General features: G+C 35.3%; 2 protein-coding genes across 2 annotated transcripts in view; one reads left to right on the top strand and one right to left on the bottom strand.

Annotated features, from left to right (window-relative positions):
• The window catches only part of LOC135195001 (tetratricopeptide repeat protein 1-like), a 297,291-nt gene that overhangs the window by 59,924 nt on the left and 222,367 nt on the right, over positions 1 to 15,000 (top strand). The window lies entirely within an intron of this gene.
• Positions 11,840 to 15,000, bottom strand: part of LOC135226927 (nematocyst expressed protein 4-like) — a 7,822-nt gene continuing 4,661 nt past the window's right edge. Inside the window, exon 3 of the mRNA XM_064266606.1 lies at positions 11,840 to 12,220. Coding sequence (XP_064122676.1) covers positions 11,840 to 12,220 — 381 coding nt within the window. The remainder of the gene's footprint in view (positions 12,221 to 15,000) is intronic.

Here is a 15,000-nt window from a genome sequence, read left to right as displayed (position 1 = left end):
TTTATTCACCCCTTTCAAATCAGCAGTCAGTTCTCGTACCCCCCGATTGCTGAAATACAAAAAAATGCAAAAAATGCAAAGTTGATGTGATGTGTATTAATAACAAAACCACGTTTTTTTATCTTCATTTATCTGTTGCATCTTTGCCACTTCATTAGGAAATTAAGTTTAGGTTTATCTCAATCTCAGAACACTTCTGAAGCAAAAAAAATATTTTTTTCAGGAAAATATAACGTTTATTTAAAAATATATTCTGCTTGAATTATATTCATAGGCATCTTCGCACCCCTTAGGAACCGGCAAAGAATTACTTGCAGTGTTAAACAACAACACAAGGCAACAAATAAACACGTGGGAAGGGAAGGAGGGGAGAATTTGAGCACATTTTTTGTACTCATATTCATTTTTCTTCATGCCCTTCTAGTCGTGGTCTTTTCATTACTCAAATATATATATTTCTCTCTCTCTCTCTCTCTCTCTCTCTCTCTCTCTCTCTCTCTCTCTCTCTCTCTCTCTCTCTCGTTTCTAACAACAATTTCGAAACAACAAAAATTATTAATCAGCTAATTGAAGACAATAAATAATTTACACAGATTTCAAGTCAAGATTAATTTTGGGATTTTCTTTCTTATAAATACTAGACAAATGCAAGGAGAGATGTTGATAAACCGATTAGGTTATTTCATGGTGAAAATTTAAAATACCCCTGGTTAAGAACCATTGCTCTACGAGCAGGTGTTACTATTCATTCACAGCGTCGTAATGATTTTGTCTAACTTTCTTTTTCGACCAACGCCGTTAGTCTGTGATACAAGCAACAATGAGCGAGATCTCATTACAGTTATTTATTCCGATCATTTAGCGGACAGACTGGAAGCCGAAGAAAACAGTAATGTAACGTGATTGGTTTGAGGGAGAGAGCGAATTTGATTGTCATTACTGTTATCGTCTTGACCTCGATGGTACTGACTCTCTCTCTCTCTCTCTCTCTCTCTCTCTCTCTCTCTCTCTCTCTCTCTCTCTCAGACGCATGCGGAATTGCGTGCATGATTTATACCACAATAAGTGGTTAAAAAACTGATTCCTTTATGTAAATTTGTATATTTCAGTTACTGGGAAATAATTGTAAATTTATTGTAAGGATTTATTATACAGACGTTGACATATTACTCACGCACGCACTTTTGTGTGTGTGTGTGTGTGTATATATATATATATATATATATATATATATATATATATATATATATATATATATATATATACACACACACACACACATATATATATATATATATATATATATATATATATATATAATATATATATATATATATATATCATATACACACATTTGAGACTGCTGTTTCCTAATTGTCGTTTTATCACATCATGTCGTATATGCTTGATTATTTATTTCCCATTTTGTAATTGCCTTTTTAAAATCATTAATACTATTTCCTTTTTAATTATCATTACTGTACTTGTATATATTTCCTTTTTTACATAGCGTTACTATTCCTTTATATATTTTAAATTAGCCAGTCTTATTATCTACGCCAATTAAAGGCGGCGTTTGTTAGGCATACGTTATTTTCTGTTGTTTATGTAATTTTTGCTTTGTGTTTTTTATTGTCGCCAATGCCTTTGTTGTCATTAGCATTCTGACTACCAAGAAACATCATAGTATCATAGTAAACTACATTCACAAGCGGTAGCTAAAATAGTGAATATTATTATTTTATTTATTTATTTATTTTTATGTCTCAGTCATCCAATTCGACTGGGTGGTTTATATAGTGAAGGATTTCGGTTTTTGTTTATTATTTTAATTTATTTCTTCTTTCTTTTTTTTTGCTGAAAAAAAAGTATTTCTCTTCATCCTGCGTGGCGTGAAATTCACCAAAATTGGCCGAACCTTGTGGTTTGCTCTAAATATGAGAAAATGCAAAAGATTTAGTCTTGAGTTTTAAGTAGGCTAGGATGCGGTGTACAAGAAAAGAAATGTAATATGACAGGTGATGTGTTCAAGGAGAGGAGGCTGATTATTTGTTGGGGCGAATATGCAATGCATTACTACCCTAAAACAGATCTCCTGGTATTTTCCTTACGTTTTTATCTATTTATTTATTAATTTGTTAACTTTTTTTTCTTTTCTAATAACTGATCTCTCTGTTTTTCTTGTTACCTTCTGTTAATTCTTTCTAATGAACACTGAATTCTTTAGAAGCTTGAATTTGAAGTCAGGGTCCCCTTTGGTGAGCTTGTTCCTTATGAATAAGAAATATCTCTTGAATAATAATAATAATAATAATAATAATAATAATAATAATAATAATAATATTATTATATTATTATTATTATTATTATTATTATTATTATTATTATTATTATTATTATTATTATTATTATTATCTGTGTATGCTGGAAACAGACCTTCTTTCAAACAAGTTTTATTAAAATAATGGCAGAATTCACAGAATTGATTTTGTACAATATTCTTTCAATTCTCCTTATGATTTGTTTTTCTGGCACGCTGGTATTATAAAGCGGCTGTCCAATATTCATCGTGCTGTAGGTCGTCAACGGAATTTCGGGCTGGTGTTATCAAAGGCAAACTGGTTATCAGGGACAGGCTGGGGTCGTCAACAGGTATACAGGTGCGTTTCGTAGGTCGGGAACAGGCCTTAGTCGTCAGGGGTCTATCCGGTATTTCTTGTTTTTTCTTCGTTTCTGGTTTTTAAAAGGCGTCTACATGTTTCGGCCACCTCGTTTGGCCATCTTCGGGACGGGACCGCTGAGGCTCCGCCCACGAAGAGGACAGCCAACCAGCAACGGGCCCCCTGATGACATCGCTCGTGACGTCACAGGTATTGCCCAATGAAAAGTGAGGTACCCATTTCTTCAAGCCACCCGAATGCAATAAATAGCGTGAATACATACTTCTACTATAATATGACATGATGGCCCTCTCTTACTGACACCATCATCCTTCCCCTGTCCACCCCTATCTCTACAACTAAAGATATTTCCAATTTAAAAAAAACTAACCGTGTACCTAAAGAATCTTTTCAGATCACCTACGGGCCGAACAAGGGAAAGGCCCGTGCCAACAAGAAGTGTTGGCTTAATACAACAACAACTGACACAGACCATTGCACTCAGCGATCCCGTCCCAAAGATGGCCAAACGAGGTGGCCGAAACATGTAGACGCCTTTTAAAAACCAGAAACGAAGAAAAAACAAGAAATACCGGATAGACCCCTGACGACTAAGGCCTGTTCCCGACCTACGAAACGCACCTGTATACCTGTTGACGACCCCAGCCTGTCCCTGATAACCAGTTTGCCTTTGATAACACCAGCCCGAAATTCCGTTGACGACCTACAGCACGATGAATATTGGACAGCTGCTTTATAATACCAGCGTGCCAGAAAAACAAATCATAAGGAGAATTGAAAGAATATTGTACAAAATCATTCTGTGAATTCTGCCATTATTTTTAATAAAACTTATTATTATTATTATTCATTATTATTATTATTATTATTATTATTATTATTATTATTATTTTATTATTATTATTATTATTATTATTATTATTATTATTATTATTGGAGAAGCAAATCCACAGTTATGTAAATGTACATATATTTAAATTTAAAACTTTAAGGATAGCTTTCGGGAATCTATTCGGTTCCCCCTATCAATCTGATAAGAGGAACCTATCAGATTCCCGAAAGCTCTTTCTATAAATATATATATATATTTATATATATATATATATATCATATATATATATATGTATATATATACATTATAATGTGGATTTGTTTTTCTCCATTTGAAGACTCGTGCTACTATGAGGATTTATTATTATTATTATTATTATTATTATTATTATTCATTATTATTATTATTATTATTATTATTATTATTATTATTATTATTTATTATTATTATTATTATTATTATTATTATTATTATTAAGAGGGTATAGCCTAGATGATTGCAAACAAAATAGATTTATAGACTTGGGCTGAGGGATGATAGGCACAGCCAAGGGTACTGTGAAAAGTTTTTTAGGCCTAGTTGTGGTAGCAATCGCATCTGGGCCAGGAATGTAAAAGAGTATAAGTGTTTGGAGGTAGAACTGTCGATCTCAGCCGTAGATGTCATCGTTAAAGGAAAGAGGACTCACACATGTACAAGCTGTCTTTATTCCTACGTTTCGTAATTGTTCACACAATAACATCATCAGGGCTGTTAAAATAAAACAAAATTCCTTGTATAATTGTAAAAACTAAAACAAAAACAAAAAATTAAGAATTGGCCTCTAAAAATTAATGTCTGTCTGAGTTGCTTGATTGGCATTGGGTTAGATAAAGACCTTGGAGGAATAATAGTTAAACTATTATTCCTCCAAGATAAAGACAATTGATGGTAGAGAGGGGGACTTTGTGTAGGGGCTGGACGTGCCATTAAGTTCCTGGGTCATAGTCCATTAGGGGTTTGGTCACATGGCGTTTTTTCAGATCAGAGTAGGCTAAGAATTAGCACTCCCAGAGCCAGTAGGCATACACTGAGATTGTGGAAAAGTTACAAGGCTCAGGTGTTGAAGGATTGTTTGCTCTTATTGGCATTTAGGAAGGACCAAAAGCTGTAATTGGTGGGTTGATGGTTGAAAGGTATAGGAAGATTGTTTGATTGTGTATAGGTCAACAAGATCTTGGATAAAGTAGCCAAGATGTTAGTGAGGGTGCCTTCATTATGGCGTTGCACAGATTTGGTCATGTGACTGGTAAGTCTTAAAGCATTGTGGAGAGAAACCGATTCATTAAATTGAAGATTCTCTGGTAATTTGTTTAGCTTTGAATTCCTGTTAAATATCCATCATTAAGTCTACTTGAATTGCTTAAACATTTAAAAACTTCTGTAAAGTAACATCATGCCATTCATTCTACACAAGCACTAAAAGGTTTACAGAACTGGCTTTCGAAAGATTGAAGTCTTGGTGTGGTTATTACCCTGGAAAGATTTTGAACGTTGAGTTATTCGTGGGATGGAGATATTTCTTTGTAGTTGTTATTTCTACCATTTTAAGAAACAGTCTTGTGCTCTACAACTAGATTTTTATGGAAAAAAATTAATATTGAGGAATGGAATCTTTAATTTGAAGTCTCCTAAATAACTTTTAAATGCAAGGTCAACTTAAATAGCTAGGGTATGATTTTGTTGGTCTTACATTTCCAGGAAAGATTTTATCGACTGTAATCTTACAAATCAATTATTTTGTCAAGTAAAATTTTCTGAGGATGTCTTGTTATCTTTGAAATTTCATGATGTGTCTTTGGTGGCAATATTAAGTTCCTCAGGAATTGTTTTCTTAATTACTATTGCTCTCAAAGGTTGCCCTTTTTTTTATTCTTAAGGTTCTCAAAAATTGGTTTAATATAATTGGGGTTATCAGGAGATGTCAATTTATTGAGGTTCTGAGACGATGCTTTATCTTGTAAAGTTCTAAGTAGTGACTTTGAAATTTGTAAAGTTCTGAGAAGTGACCTTGAAATTCTTCATGTTATGAGAATGACCTTGAAATTCTTCAAGTTCTGAGGAGTGACCCTGAAATTCTTCAAGTTCTGAGGAGCCTTAAAGTTCTGGGACGTGACCTTGAAATTCTTAAGCTCTGAGAAGTGACCTACAAATTTTTAAAAATTCTGAGGATTGGCCTTGAAATGTTTAAAGTTCTCAGGAGTGACCTTGAAATTCTTCAAGTTCTGAGGATTGACCTTGAAATTCTTCAAGTTTCTGAGGATTAACCTTGAAATTCTTCAGTTCGGTGTATGACCTTTGAAAATTCTTCAAGTTCCTGTGGATTGACCTTTGAAATTCCTTTTCAAGTTCTGAGGATTGACCTTGAAATTCTTCAAGTTCTGAGGATTGACCTTGAAATTCTTCAAGTTCTGAGGATTAACCTTGAAATTCTTCAAGTTCTGTGGATTGACCTTGAAATTCTTCAAGTTCTGTGGATTGACCTTGAAATTCTTCAAGTTCTGAGGATTGACCTTGAAATTTTTCAAGTTCTGAGGAGTGACCTTGAAATGTTTAAAGTTCTGAGGAGTGACCTTGAAATTCTTCAAGTTCTGAGGATTGAGCTTAAATTCTTCAAGTTCTGAGGATTAACCTTGAAATTCTTCAAGTTCTGAGGAGTGACCTTGAAATTCTTCAAGTTCTGAGGATTAACCTTGAAATTCTTCAAGTTCTGAAGATTGACCTTGAAATTTTTCAAGTTCTGAGGAGTGACCTTGAAATCTTCAAGTTCAAAGTGTAAGAGCCTAAAGTTCTGGGAAGTGGACCTTTGAAATTCTTAAGTTCTGAGAAGTTTACCTAAGAAATGTTACATTTCTGAGGATTGACCTTGAAATGTTTAAAGTTCTGAGGAGTGACCTTGAAATTCTTGAAGTTCTGAGGATTAACCTTGAAATTCTTCAAGTTCTGTGGATTTACCTTGAAATTCTTCAAGTTCTGTGGATTTACCTTGAAATTCTTCAAGTTCTGAGGATTGACCTTGAAATTCTTCAAGTTCTGAGGAGTGACCTTGAAATTCTTCAAGTTCTGATGAGTGACCTTGAAATTCTTCAAGTTCTGAGGAGTGACCTTGAAATTCTTCAAGTTCTAAGGATTGACCTTGAAATTCTTCAAGTTCTGAGGATTAACCTTGAAATTCTTCAAGTTCTGAGGATTGACCTTGAAATTCTTCAAGTTCTGAGGATTGACCTAGAAATTCTTCAAGTTCTGAGGATTGAGCTTGAAATAAAAAAAAAAAAAATTCTTTTTCAAGTTCTGAGGAGTGACCTTGAAAACATCTTCAAGTTTTCTGAGGATTGAGCTTGAAATTCTTCAAGTTCTGAGGATTGACCTTGAAATTTTTCAAGTTCTGAGGAGTTACCTTGAAATTCTTCAAGTTCTGAGAGCCTTAAAGTTCTGGGAAGTGACCTTGAAATTCTTAAGCTCTGAGAAGGTTACCTAGAAATTTTAAAATTTCTGAGGATTGACCTTGAAAATGTTTAAAAAGTCTTGAGAGATGACCTGGAAATTCTTCAAGTGCTGAAGATTAACCTTGAAATTCTTCAAGTTCTGAGGATTGACCTTGAAATTCTTCAAGTTCTAAAGATTGACCTTGAAATTCTTCAAGTTCTGAGGAGGGACCTTGAAATTCTTCAAGTTCTGAGAGCCTTAAAGTTCTGGGAAGTTACCTTGAAATTCTTAAGGCTCTGAGAAGTTCCCTAGAAATTTTTAAAATTTCTGAGGATTGACTTTTGAAATGTTTAAAGTTCGAGGATGACCTGAAATTCTTCAAGTTCTGAGTAATATTAACCTTGAATTCTTCAAGTTCTGAGTAATATGAACCTTGAAATTCTTCAAGTTTCTGAGATGACTGGAAATTCTCATGTTCTGGAGGTTGACCTTGAAATTCTTCAAGTTCTGAGGAGTGGACCTGAAACTCTTCAAGTTCGGAGGATTATCCTTGAAATTATTCAAGTTCTGAGCATTGACCTTGAAATCCTTCAAGTTCTGAGGATTGACCTTGAAATTCTTCAAGTTCTGGGAGGTGACCTTTGAAAATTCTTCTTCAAAGTTCTGAGAGTCCCCCTTGACATCTTCAAGTTCTGTGGATTTGGACCCTTGAAATTCTTCAGTTCTGAGGATTAAACCTTGGAAATTCTTTCAAGTTTTCTGTGGATTGACCTTGAAATTCTTCAAGGTTCTGAGGATTGGCCTTGAAATTCTTCAAGTTCTGAGGATTGACCTTGAAATTTTTCAAATTCTTCTGAGGAGTTTTACCTGAAATGTTTAAAGTCTGGAGGAGGTGGCCTTGAAATTCTTCAAGTTCTAGGAATTGAGCTTAAAATTCTTCAGTTCCCCTGGAGGTGAGGACCTTGAAAAATTCTTTCAAGTTCTGATGAGTGACCTTGAAATTCTTCAAGTTCTGAGGATTGACCTTGAAATTCTTCAAGTTCTGAGGAGTGACCTTGAAATTTTTTCAAGTTCTGAGGAGTGACCCTTGAAATTCTTCAAGTTCTAAAGAGCCAATTAAAAGTTTCTTGAAGGTTGACCTTGAAATTCTTTAAAGTTTCTGAGAGTTACCTAGGAAATGTTTACAATTTGGTTGTTAAATTTTTGTTTTCTGGAGATTGAAAAACTTGGAAAATTTGTTTAAGTTCTGAGGAGTGACCTTGAAATTCTTTTGAAAGTTCTGAGGATGACCTTGAAATTCTTCAGTTTCTGTGATTTTACCTTGAAATTCTTCAGTTCTGAGATTACCCTTGAAAATTCTTCAAGTTCTGGGAGTTGACCTTGAAATTCTTCAACGTTCTGAGGAGTGACCTTGAAATTCTTCAAGTTCATGAATTGAGGTTGACCTTGAAATTCTTCAAGTTCTGAGGATTGACCTTGAAATTCTTCAAGTTCTGAGGATTGACCTTGAAATTCTTCAAGTTCTGAGGAGTGACCTTGAAATTCTTCAAGTTCTGAGGAGTTGACCTTGAAATTTTCAAGTTCTTGAGGAGCCCTTTTAAGTTCTGGGATTTTGACCTTGAAATTCTTAAGTTTCTTGAGAAATTAACTTAGAAATTTTAAAATTCTGAGGATTGACCTTGAAAATTCTTCAAAGTTCTGAGGATTGACCTGAAATTTTTAAGTTCTGAAGATTAAACCTTGAAACTTCAAGTTCTGAGGAGTTGGACCTTGAATTCTTCAAGTTCTGGAGGAGATTGACATTGAATTCTTCAAGTTCTTGAGGAGTTACCTTGAAATTTTTCTTCAGTTCTGAGAGCTTAAAGTAAATTCTTTGGGAAGTGACCTTGAAATTCTTAAGCTCTGAGAAGTTACCTAGAAATTTTTAAAATTTCTGAGGATTGACCTTGAAATGTTTAAAGTTCTGAGGCAGTGATCCTGGAAATTCTTTAAGTGCTGAAGATTAACCTTGAAATTCTTCAAGTTCTGAGGGATTGACCTTGAAATTCTTCTTAAGTTCTAAGTTGACCTTGAAATTCTTCAAGTTCTGAGGAGGGACCTTGAAATTCTTCAAGTTCTGAGAGCCTTAAAGTTCTGGGAAGTTACCTTGAAATTCTTAAGCTCTGAGAAGTTACCTAGAAATTTTAAAATTTCTGAGGATTGACCTTGAAATGTTTAAAGTTCTGAGGAGTGACCTTGAAATTCTTCAAGTTCTGAGGTAATATTAACCTTGAAATTCTTCAAGTTCTGAGGTAATATTAACCTTGAAATTCTTCAAGTTATGAGGATTGACCTTGGGAAAATTCTTCATGTTCTGAGGATTGACCGTTGCAAACTTCTTCAAAGTTCCTGAGGAGTGACCTTTGGAAAACTCTTCAAGTTCTGAGGAGTGACATTGAAATGTTTAAAGTTCTGAGGAGTGACCTTGACACCCTTAAGGTCACATAAATGACCTTGAAATTCTTCAGGTTGTTCATAAGTTGCCGATATCCTTAAGGTTCTCAGAAGTGATTGTTTTATCCTTAAAGTCCATAAAAATAATTGTATTGTAATCCTTTTAGAAATTTCTTTGCCATGTTTTGAGATTCTGAGAACAATCTTTGCTATCTTCAAAATTTTCTGAAGTTGCCATAGATATTTGAAGTTCTTAGAGGAACCTTGTTACCTTGAAGTGGTACAGAATTTTTTTTTTTTTTTTTCAAAATTTAAAAAGAATGACTTGCATTTATACAATTGGAGTTAATGAAGCTCAAATAATGACTATGAGTCGGTGTCAGTCTCCAAGATTTACAGGTATTCATATATTTTCGGAAACCCCCAGTTGGTAAATCATTTGTCGTAAATATAAGCACCTCAGTGGCGTGATCGGTATGGTATTGGCCTGCCGCCTCGGTGGCCGCGAGTGAGATTCTCGGGCATTCCACTGAGGTGTGAGAGATGTGTATTTCTGGTGATAGAAGTTCACTCTCGACGTGGTTCGAAAGTCACGTAAAGCCGTTGGTCCCGTTGCTGAATAACCACTGGTTCCATGCAACGTAAAAACACCATACAAACAAACAAACAAACAAATTTATCGTATATATGATAGCGGGGCAAACTTCTTACAGACAGAAATAAACGAACAACAGATATATTTTTATTTTATTTAGCACAGAGATACATGTTAACCTAATGTATATAATGTAACACTGAAATGATAAATATTACAGTACATACTATTTGATATAGTATGCATTAACTACAAAATAAGGACTCTCTCAGCAGAGAGCACCATTTTGAAAGACTAATATGGAAATCGATATCGGTAATTTTTTGTTTTTTTTATTTTTTGTATTTCTTTCATTACTTTTCACTTACTCGAATAAAAAAAAAAAATTCTACTCATTCCCAAATTTTAATATATATATATATATATATTGTAAGTGCAATTTCATTTCTTGTTCGAGAATAATAATATATATATATTACATATATATATATTATATATATATATATATATATATATATATATATATAGTATATATATATATATATATATATATATATATATATATTATATTATATATTATATATATTTTTTTATGTAGTATATATATATATATATATATATATATATATATATATAGATATATATATGTGTGTGTGTATGTATGTATATATATATTGTAAGTGCAATTTTCATTTCTTGTTCGAGTAATATATACTATATATTTCAAAGGGATATATTACATTATGCAGATAGTATTAAAAATAGTATTTGTAATAGTCATGTAACCAGATAATACCGCGAAGTTTAGTCCCAGATTGTTATTATTACTGTTTTGAATAATGAAGTTATAATGATTTTTAGCAGGGCCCATCAGTTTTCAAGCACAGGATGTAGTATAATGATGACTGACTTAATGAGCCCAGACAGGAGGGCCCCTTAGAATAAACCCGCATGATGATATAATGGTGGAGAACCTCGGTCCAAGGTAGATTTCTCTAATAAACCATCACCATCATTATTATTCACTTTTACATAGTTATGGACTTCTCGTTTAGGTCCCACGTAACGGTCGTGTTAAAAAAAAATCTTAATATTTTAAATAGTTCATAATATCAACAATTTGTGACAGGATAATCCGGCAGAAACACTACTACAAAGTCGCCATTCAAGGCGAATGAAGGAAAAAATACGAAGGTACATAAAATACGTTTAAATAAAAACTCGATGGAGGTCTGTATATAGACCAGTTTCAGTATCGTATTTGGCACTTGGTAAAAACTACTTCGTTTCTTCCTCACTAGAGGTCTCCACTGAATGGTCGCTTGGCTCAGTGTACAGGGGTTTGTATGGGCTCAATTTGTATGGATTTGGTTTATAACGATTGTATGGGGCTGGGTCATCGTAGATGGGTGGGTGGTGTGGGAGAATTGCATTGTATGGAGCTGGGTGGTGGTGGTGATGATGTTCGTGTGGCTCGTAGTCGGATGGGGGGTGTGGACCTTGCCTGTAGAGAGTTGGAGGAGGAAGTAGGGGCTCGTAGGATGCAGGGGGGTGAGGAGCTGGCTTGTAAGGTGCAGGATGAGGGTGAGGTTCTGGCTTGTAAGGTGCAGGATGAGGAGCTGGTCTTGGTAAGGAGGCTCAGGATTACGGATGAGGTTTTCTGGCTTGTTTTAAGGAGGCCAGGAATGAGGATGGATGTTCTGGCTTGTAAGGAGCAGGATGAGGACGAGGTTCTGGCTTGTAAGGAACGGATGAGGATGAGGTTTCGGCTTGTAAGAGCAGGAATGAGGATGGTTCTGGCTTTGTAAGGAGCGATGAGGACTGGTTCTGGCTTTAAGGATCAGGATGAGGTGAGGTTCTGGCTTGTAAGGTAGCAGGATGAGGACGAGGTTCTGGCTTGTAAGGTGCAGGATAAGGAGTTGGCTTGTAAGGTGCAGGATAAGGAGTTGGCTTGTAAGGTGCAGGATGAGGATGAGGAGCTGGCTTGTAAGGCTGTGGCGTGTGCGCAGGATACGCGGCCTCTCCTTCGTAGGAGACGACGGGATGGTATCCGGTTTCGTCGGCTGTGTAAGTCACCACCTGGACTCGGCCATCCGGCAGGAGGACCCGGTACTCGCCCGTGGTCGAGTAGCCTTCGCGGGTTTCCTGGTGGGCGAAGTCGTTGCCGCTGTAGTCGTCCCTGACGGCGTAGCCGAAGTCGTACTTGGCAGGGACCTGGATTTTTAAAGATACATCAGTTTAAATTTTATGGCTGTGATTTTCTTCCATGAATATTGAGAGGTGAAGTGGTCATTCCGAACTTTGGAGATGTGCTTGAATTTGTGTCTGTGGTAGTGGGGTGGGGATTTGGGATGCAACTGGGGTGGGGGGTGGTTGACGTGTGTGTAAGTGAAATTAGAAGCTAAATTCAAAAAGATATCTAGCAACGTCTTAAGAAAGCTGATGTGAACATCACCAAAATGTAAAAAAACCACCTGCGCTCGTTAGAGCCCTCAAAACCACATTGTTATTCTCTCTTTTTTTTTTCCATCCACAAATCAGATTAAAAGCGAAAATGAATGCGGTTTGCAGACTCCTCATAACTTGATTTAAGCGAAGAAAAAATAAACAGACAGACGCCACAAAACGCATAGAAAATGTTGGTTGCATATTTGGGGGGAATTAATTGTGGAAAGTTGGGTGTAGGGTTTCTCATTTGAAGGGCTTCGGAGTTAATGGTGCTTGTTTTCGTTAACTGCATTTTGGAAATGGGCCTAAGAAACATTAGCATATTATTATATTCGTCGCATAAAGATGATCTCATTATTTGATCATAGGAATTCCTTTTGAAAAATGGGCTGTAGAAATATTCTGCTTCAAAATTCTTACTATGGAAATTATGTCGATATTTGATATCAAAACAATATATATATATATATATATATATATATATAATATATATATATATATATATGTATATATATATATATATATATTGAGAGTGGAACATAAAACATTTAGCCATCTTAAAAGTTCGTGGTATGGTAATTTATTTCTGTTTTTCGATGAGAGATTATTTATTTGTAAAAAATATTACATTGTCACTAATTATTCGTTTTGAGAACCGTACGACAAAATAGAATGATTTTACTTATATATTGCTTGTAATGTTCCGGTAAAAGGTTTTATCGTTTAGAGGTCTAAATGATTTCGCTTTCTCGAAAATTACTAAAGAATATATTTCATCTTTTATTTCAAATATCTAATGATGTGTGTCTATTTGCCATTTATGTCTTTAGCCGTAATATGGATAAAAAATGAGATCTTGTTGGTCTAAGACGCCTTCGTGTACCAAACGTATGAAATGTAGTCTAGCTGCGAAAAAAAATGGAAGACTCGTAACGTCTGTGAACCTTTCATGTCAGAAAATGCATTTTTCATTATTTGTTACGCCAAAATCTTATATTTTGGCCAGAGTTCACAAGCAGAGACTTAAGAGCATCTGTACATTGTTCCTCATCAGCCTTTTTACTTTTCAAATTTATTGTTCAAGTGTTAAATACAAACAGAAATACAGGAAACTGTTTCTTGCAGATTCAGTGGACAACAATTTAGTGACGATACTGAAACTGTTTAGATGTTATTTGTAATATATTATACCTACCTGCATCCTTCGATTGCTCTTCAAAGTTGCTAAGAAACGATTTAGGGTCATATAGTATACTAGTACCTTGAATCTAGGAACTTGCTTCTTGACAGCCAGTGTGCTTACAGGAAACACTATGCATGTCTTGTAGACCTGACCACTTCCAATCAAGGCGACCTTGCCAGTGGGTTCGTATCCAGAGTTTATCAAATTGATTTCAGTGTAGCCTTTGGCTTATGTAGCTACAAGGGTCCTACACATGAATCATTAGCTTTTTAAGGCAATACACACCAGAGAGAGAATGCTGTTGGTGCTGTTAAGGAGCATAATCTGTCTTGGTTGGTGTTCCTCTAGTAAGTACCGTTTGTTTGTCATCTCTATTAATAACGTGATTTAGGACAGATGGTACAGATGAAGATATCGCAAGAGTAGATAGGGATTTGGAACAGATCACTGAATGGTATAGTCAGTAAGGCACGAGGATGAACTTGAGCAAATTGAGACTTCATTATTAAACAGATACCGATCTGTGATGCTCTTTGGTCTGTTCAAACTGAATTTGCATTTTCTGGCTATTTGAAGATTCGGGGCTTAACGTTGACTTCAGACGGTCCTATTCACCACCCACTTGCAAAGCACAAATTCCTATTTATGTCAGAAATATATACATATTGATCTTAAGTATTCCTGTGGCTCTAGAAATGATGCTGCTAATGGCTCGCTTCCGATCTTCTTAAGTTCAGTTATTGGAATGATGTTCTCCTGTTCAGACGTAAGACTCCCAGATCTGGATCTCGTAGAGAAGCAGGCTCGAAGTGATGGTTTTTCGCAAACACTGTTGATTTTGTCTTAAATCATCGCTGAATGACATCCTGTATTGCCATGTTCCAAAACATCCTTATCAGCAAGGAATTTCTTCTATAAACACCATAGGCTGCTCACCAGGCGTAGCTACTTCGTGCTATTCGCTTTTGCAGAGCGCTAGGATTTATTTGTTTCTGAGGTGACATGATATCACAAGCAGAGATCTTTTATTCCCTCTACTGCAGTGGCTTGGGATGGTCTTCAAGGCTGTGGTGTTGATGCTTGTGCTTGTAAATTTAAGACATGTGGCAAGTTTTCCTTTTTAATGCTGTTGTGTGTTTAACCTTCTCAATTGCTGATTTTACTACATATATTTTTTTATATACTTATTAGCTTGCGTTTTAGTTCTTCAGGCGTGGGCTCTCAGTTGAGGTATATATGCTGTATATGAAAGATACATAAAAGTGAATACTACAGTAAATGACAGGCGGATGTTCAGTACTAAGCGCTTTTCCCTGTTTATTCACGCATCGTCGGATACCCCCCCAAAACCCCCCCCAAAAAA

Source organism: Macrobrachium nipponense, chromosome 15, assembly GCF_015104395.2.
Source record: "Macrobrachium nipponense isolate FS-2020 chromosome 15, ASM1510439v2, whole genome shotgun sequence".
NCBI classification, from domain to species: Eukaryota; Metazoa; Arthropoda; class Malacostraca; order Decapoda; family Palaemonidae; genus Macrobrachium; species Macrobrachium nipponense.
This window is presented reverse-complemented; position numbering and strand designations above follow the sequence as displayed.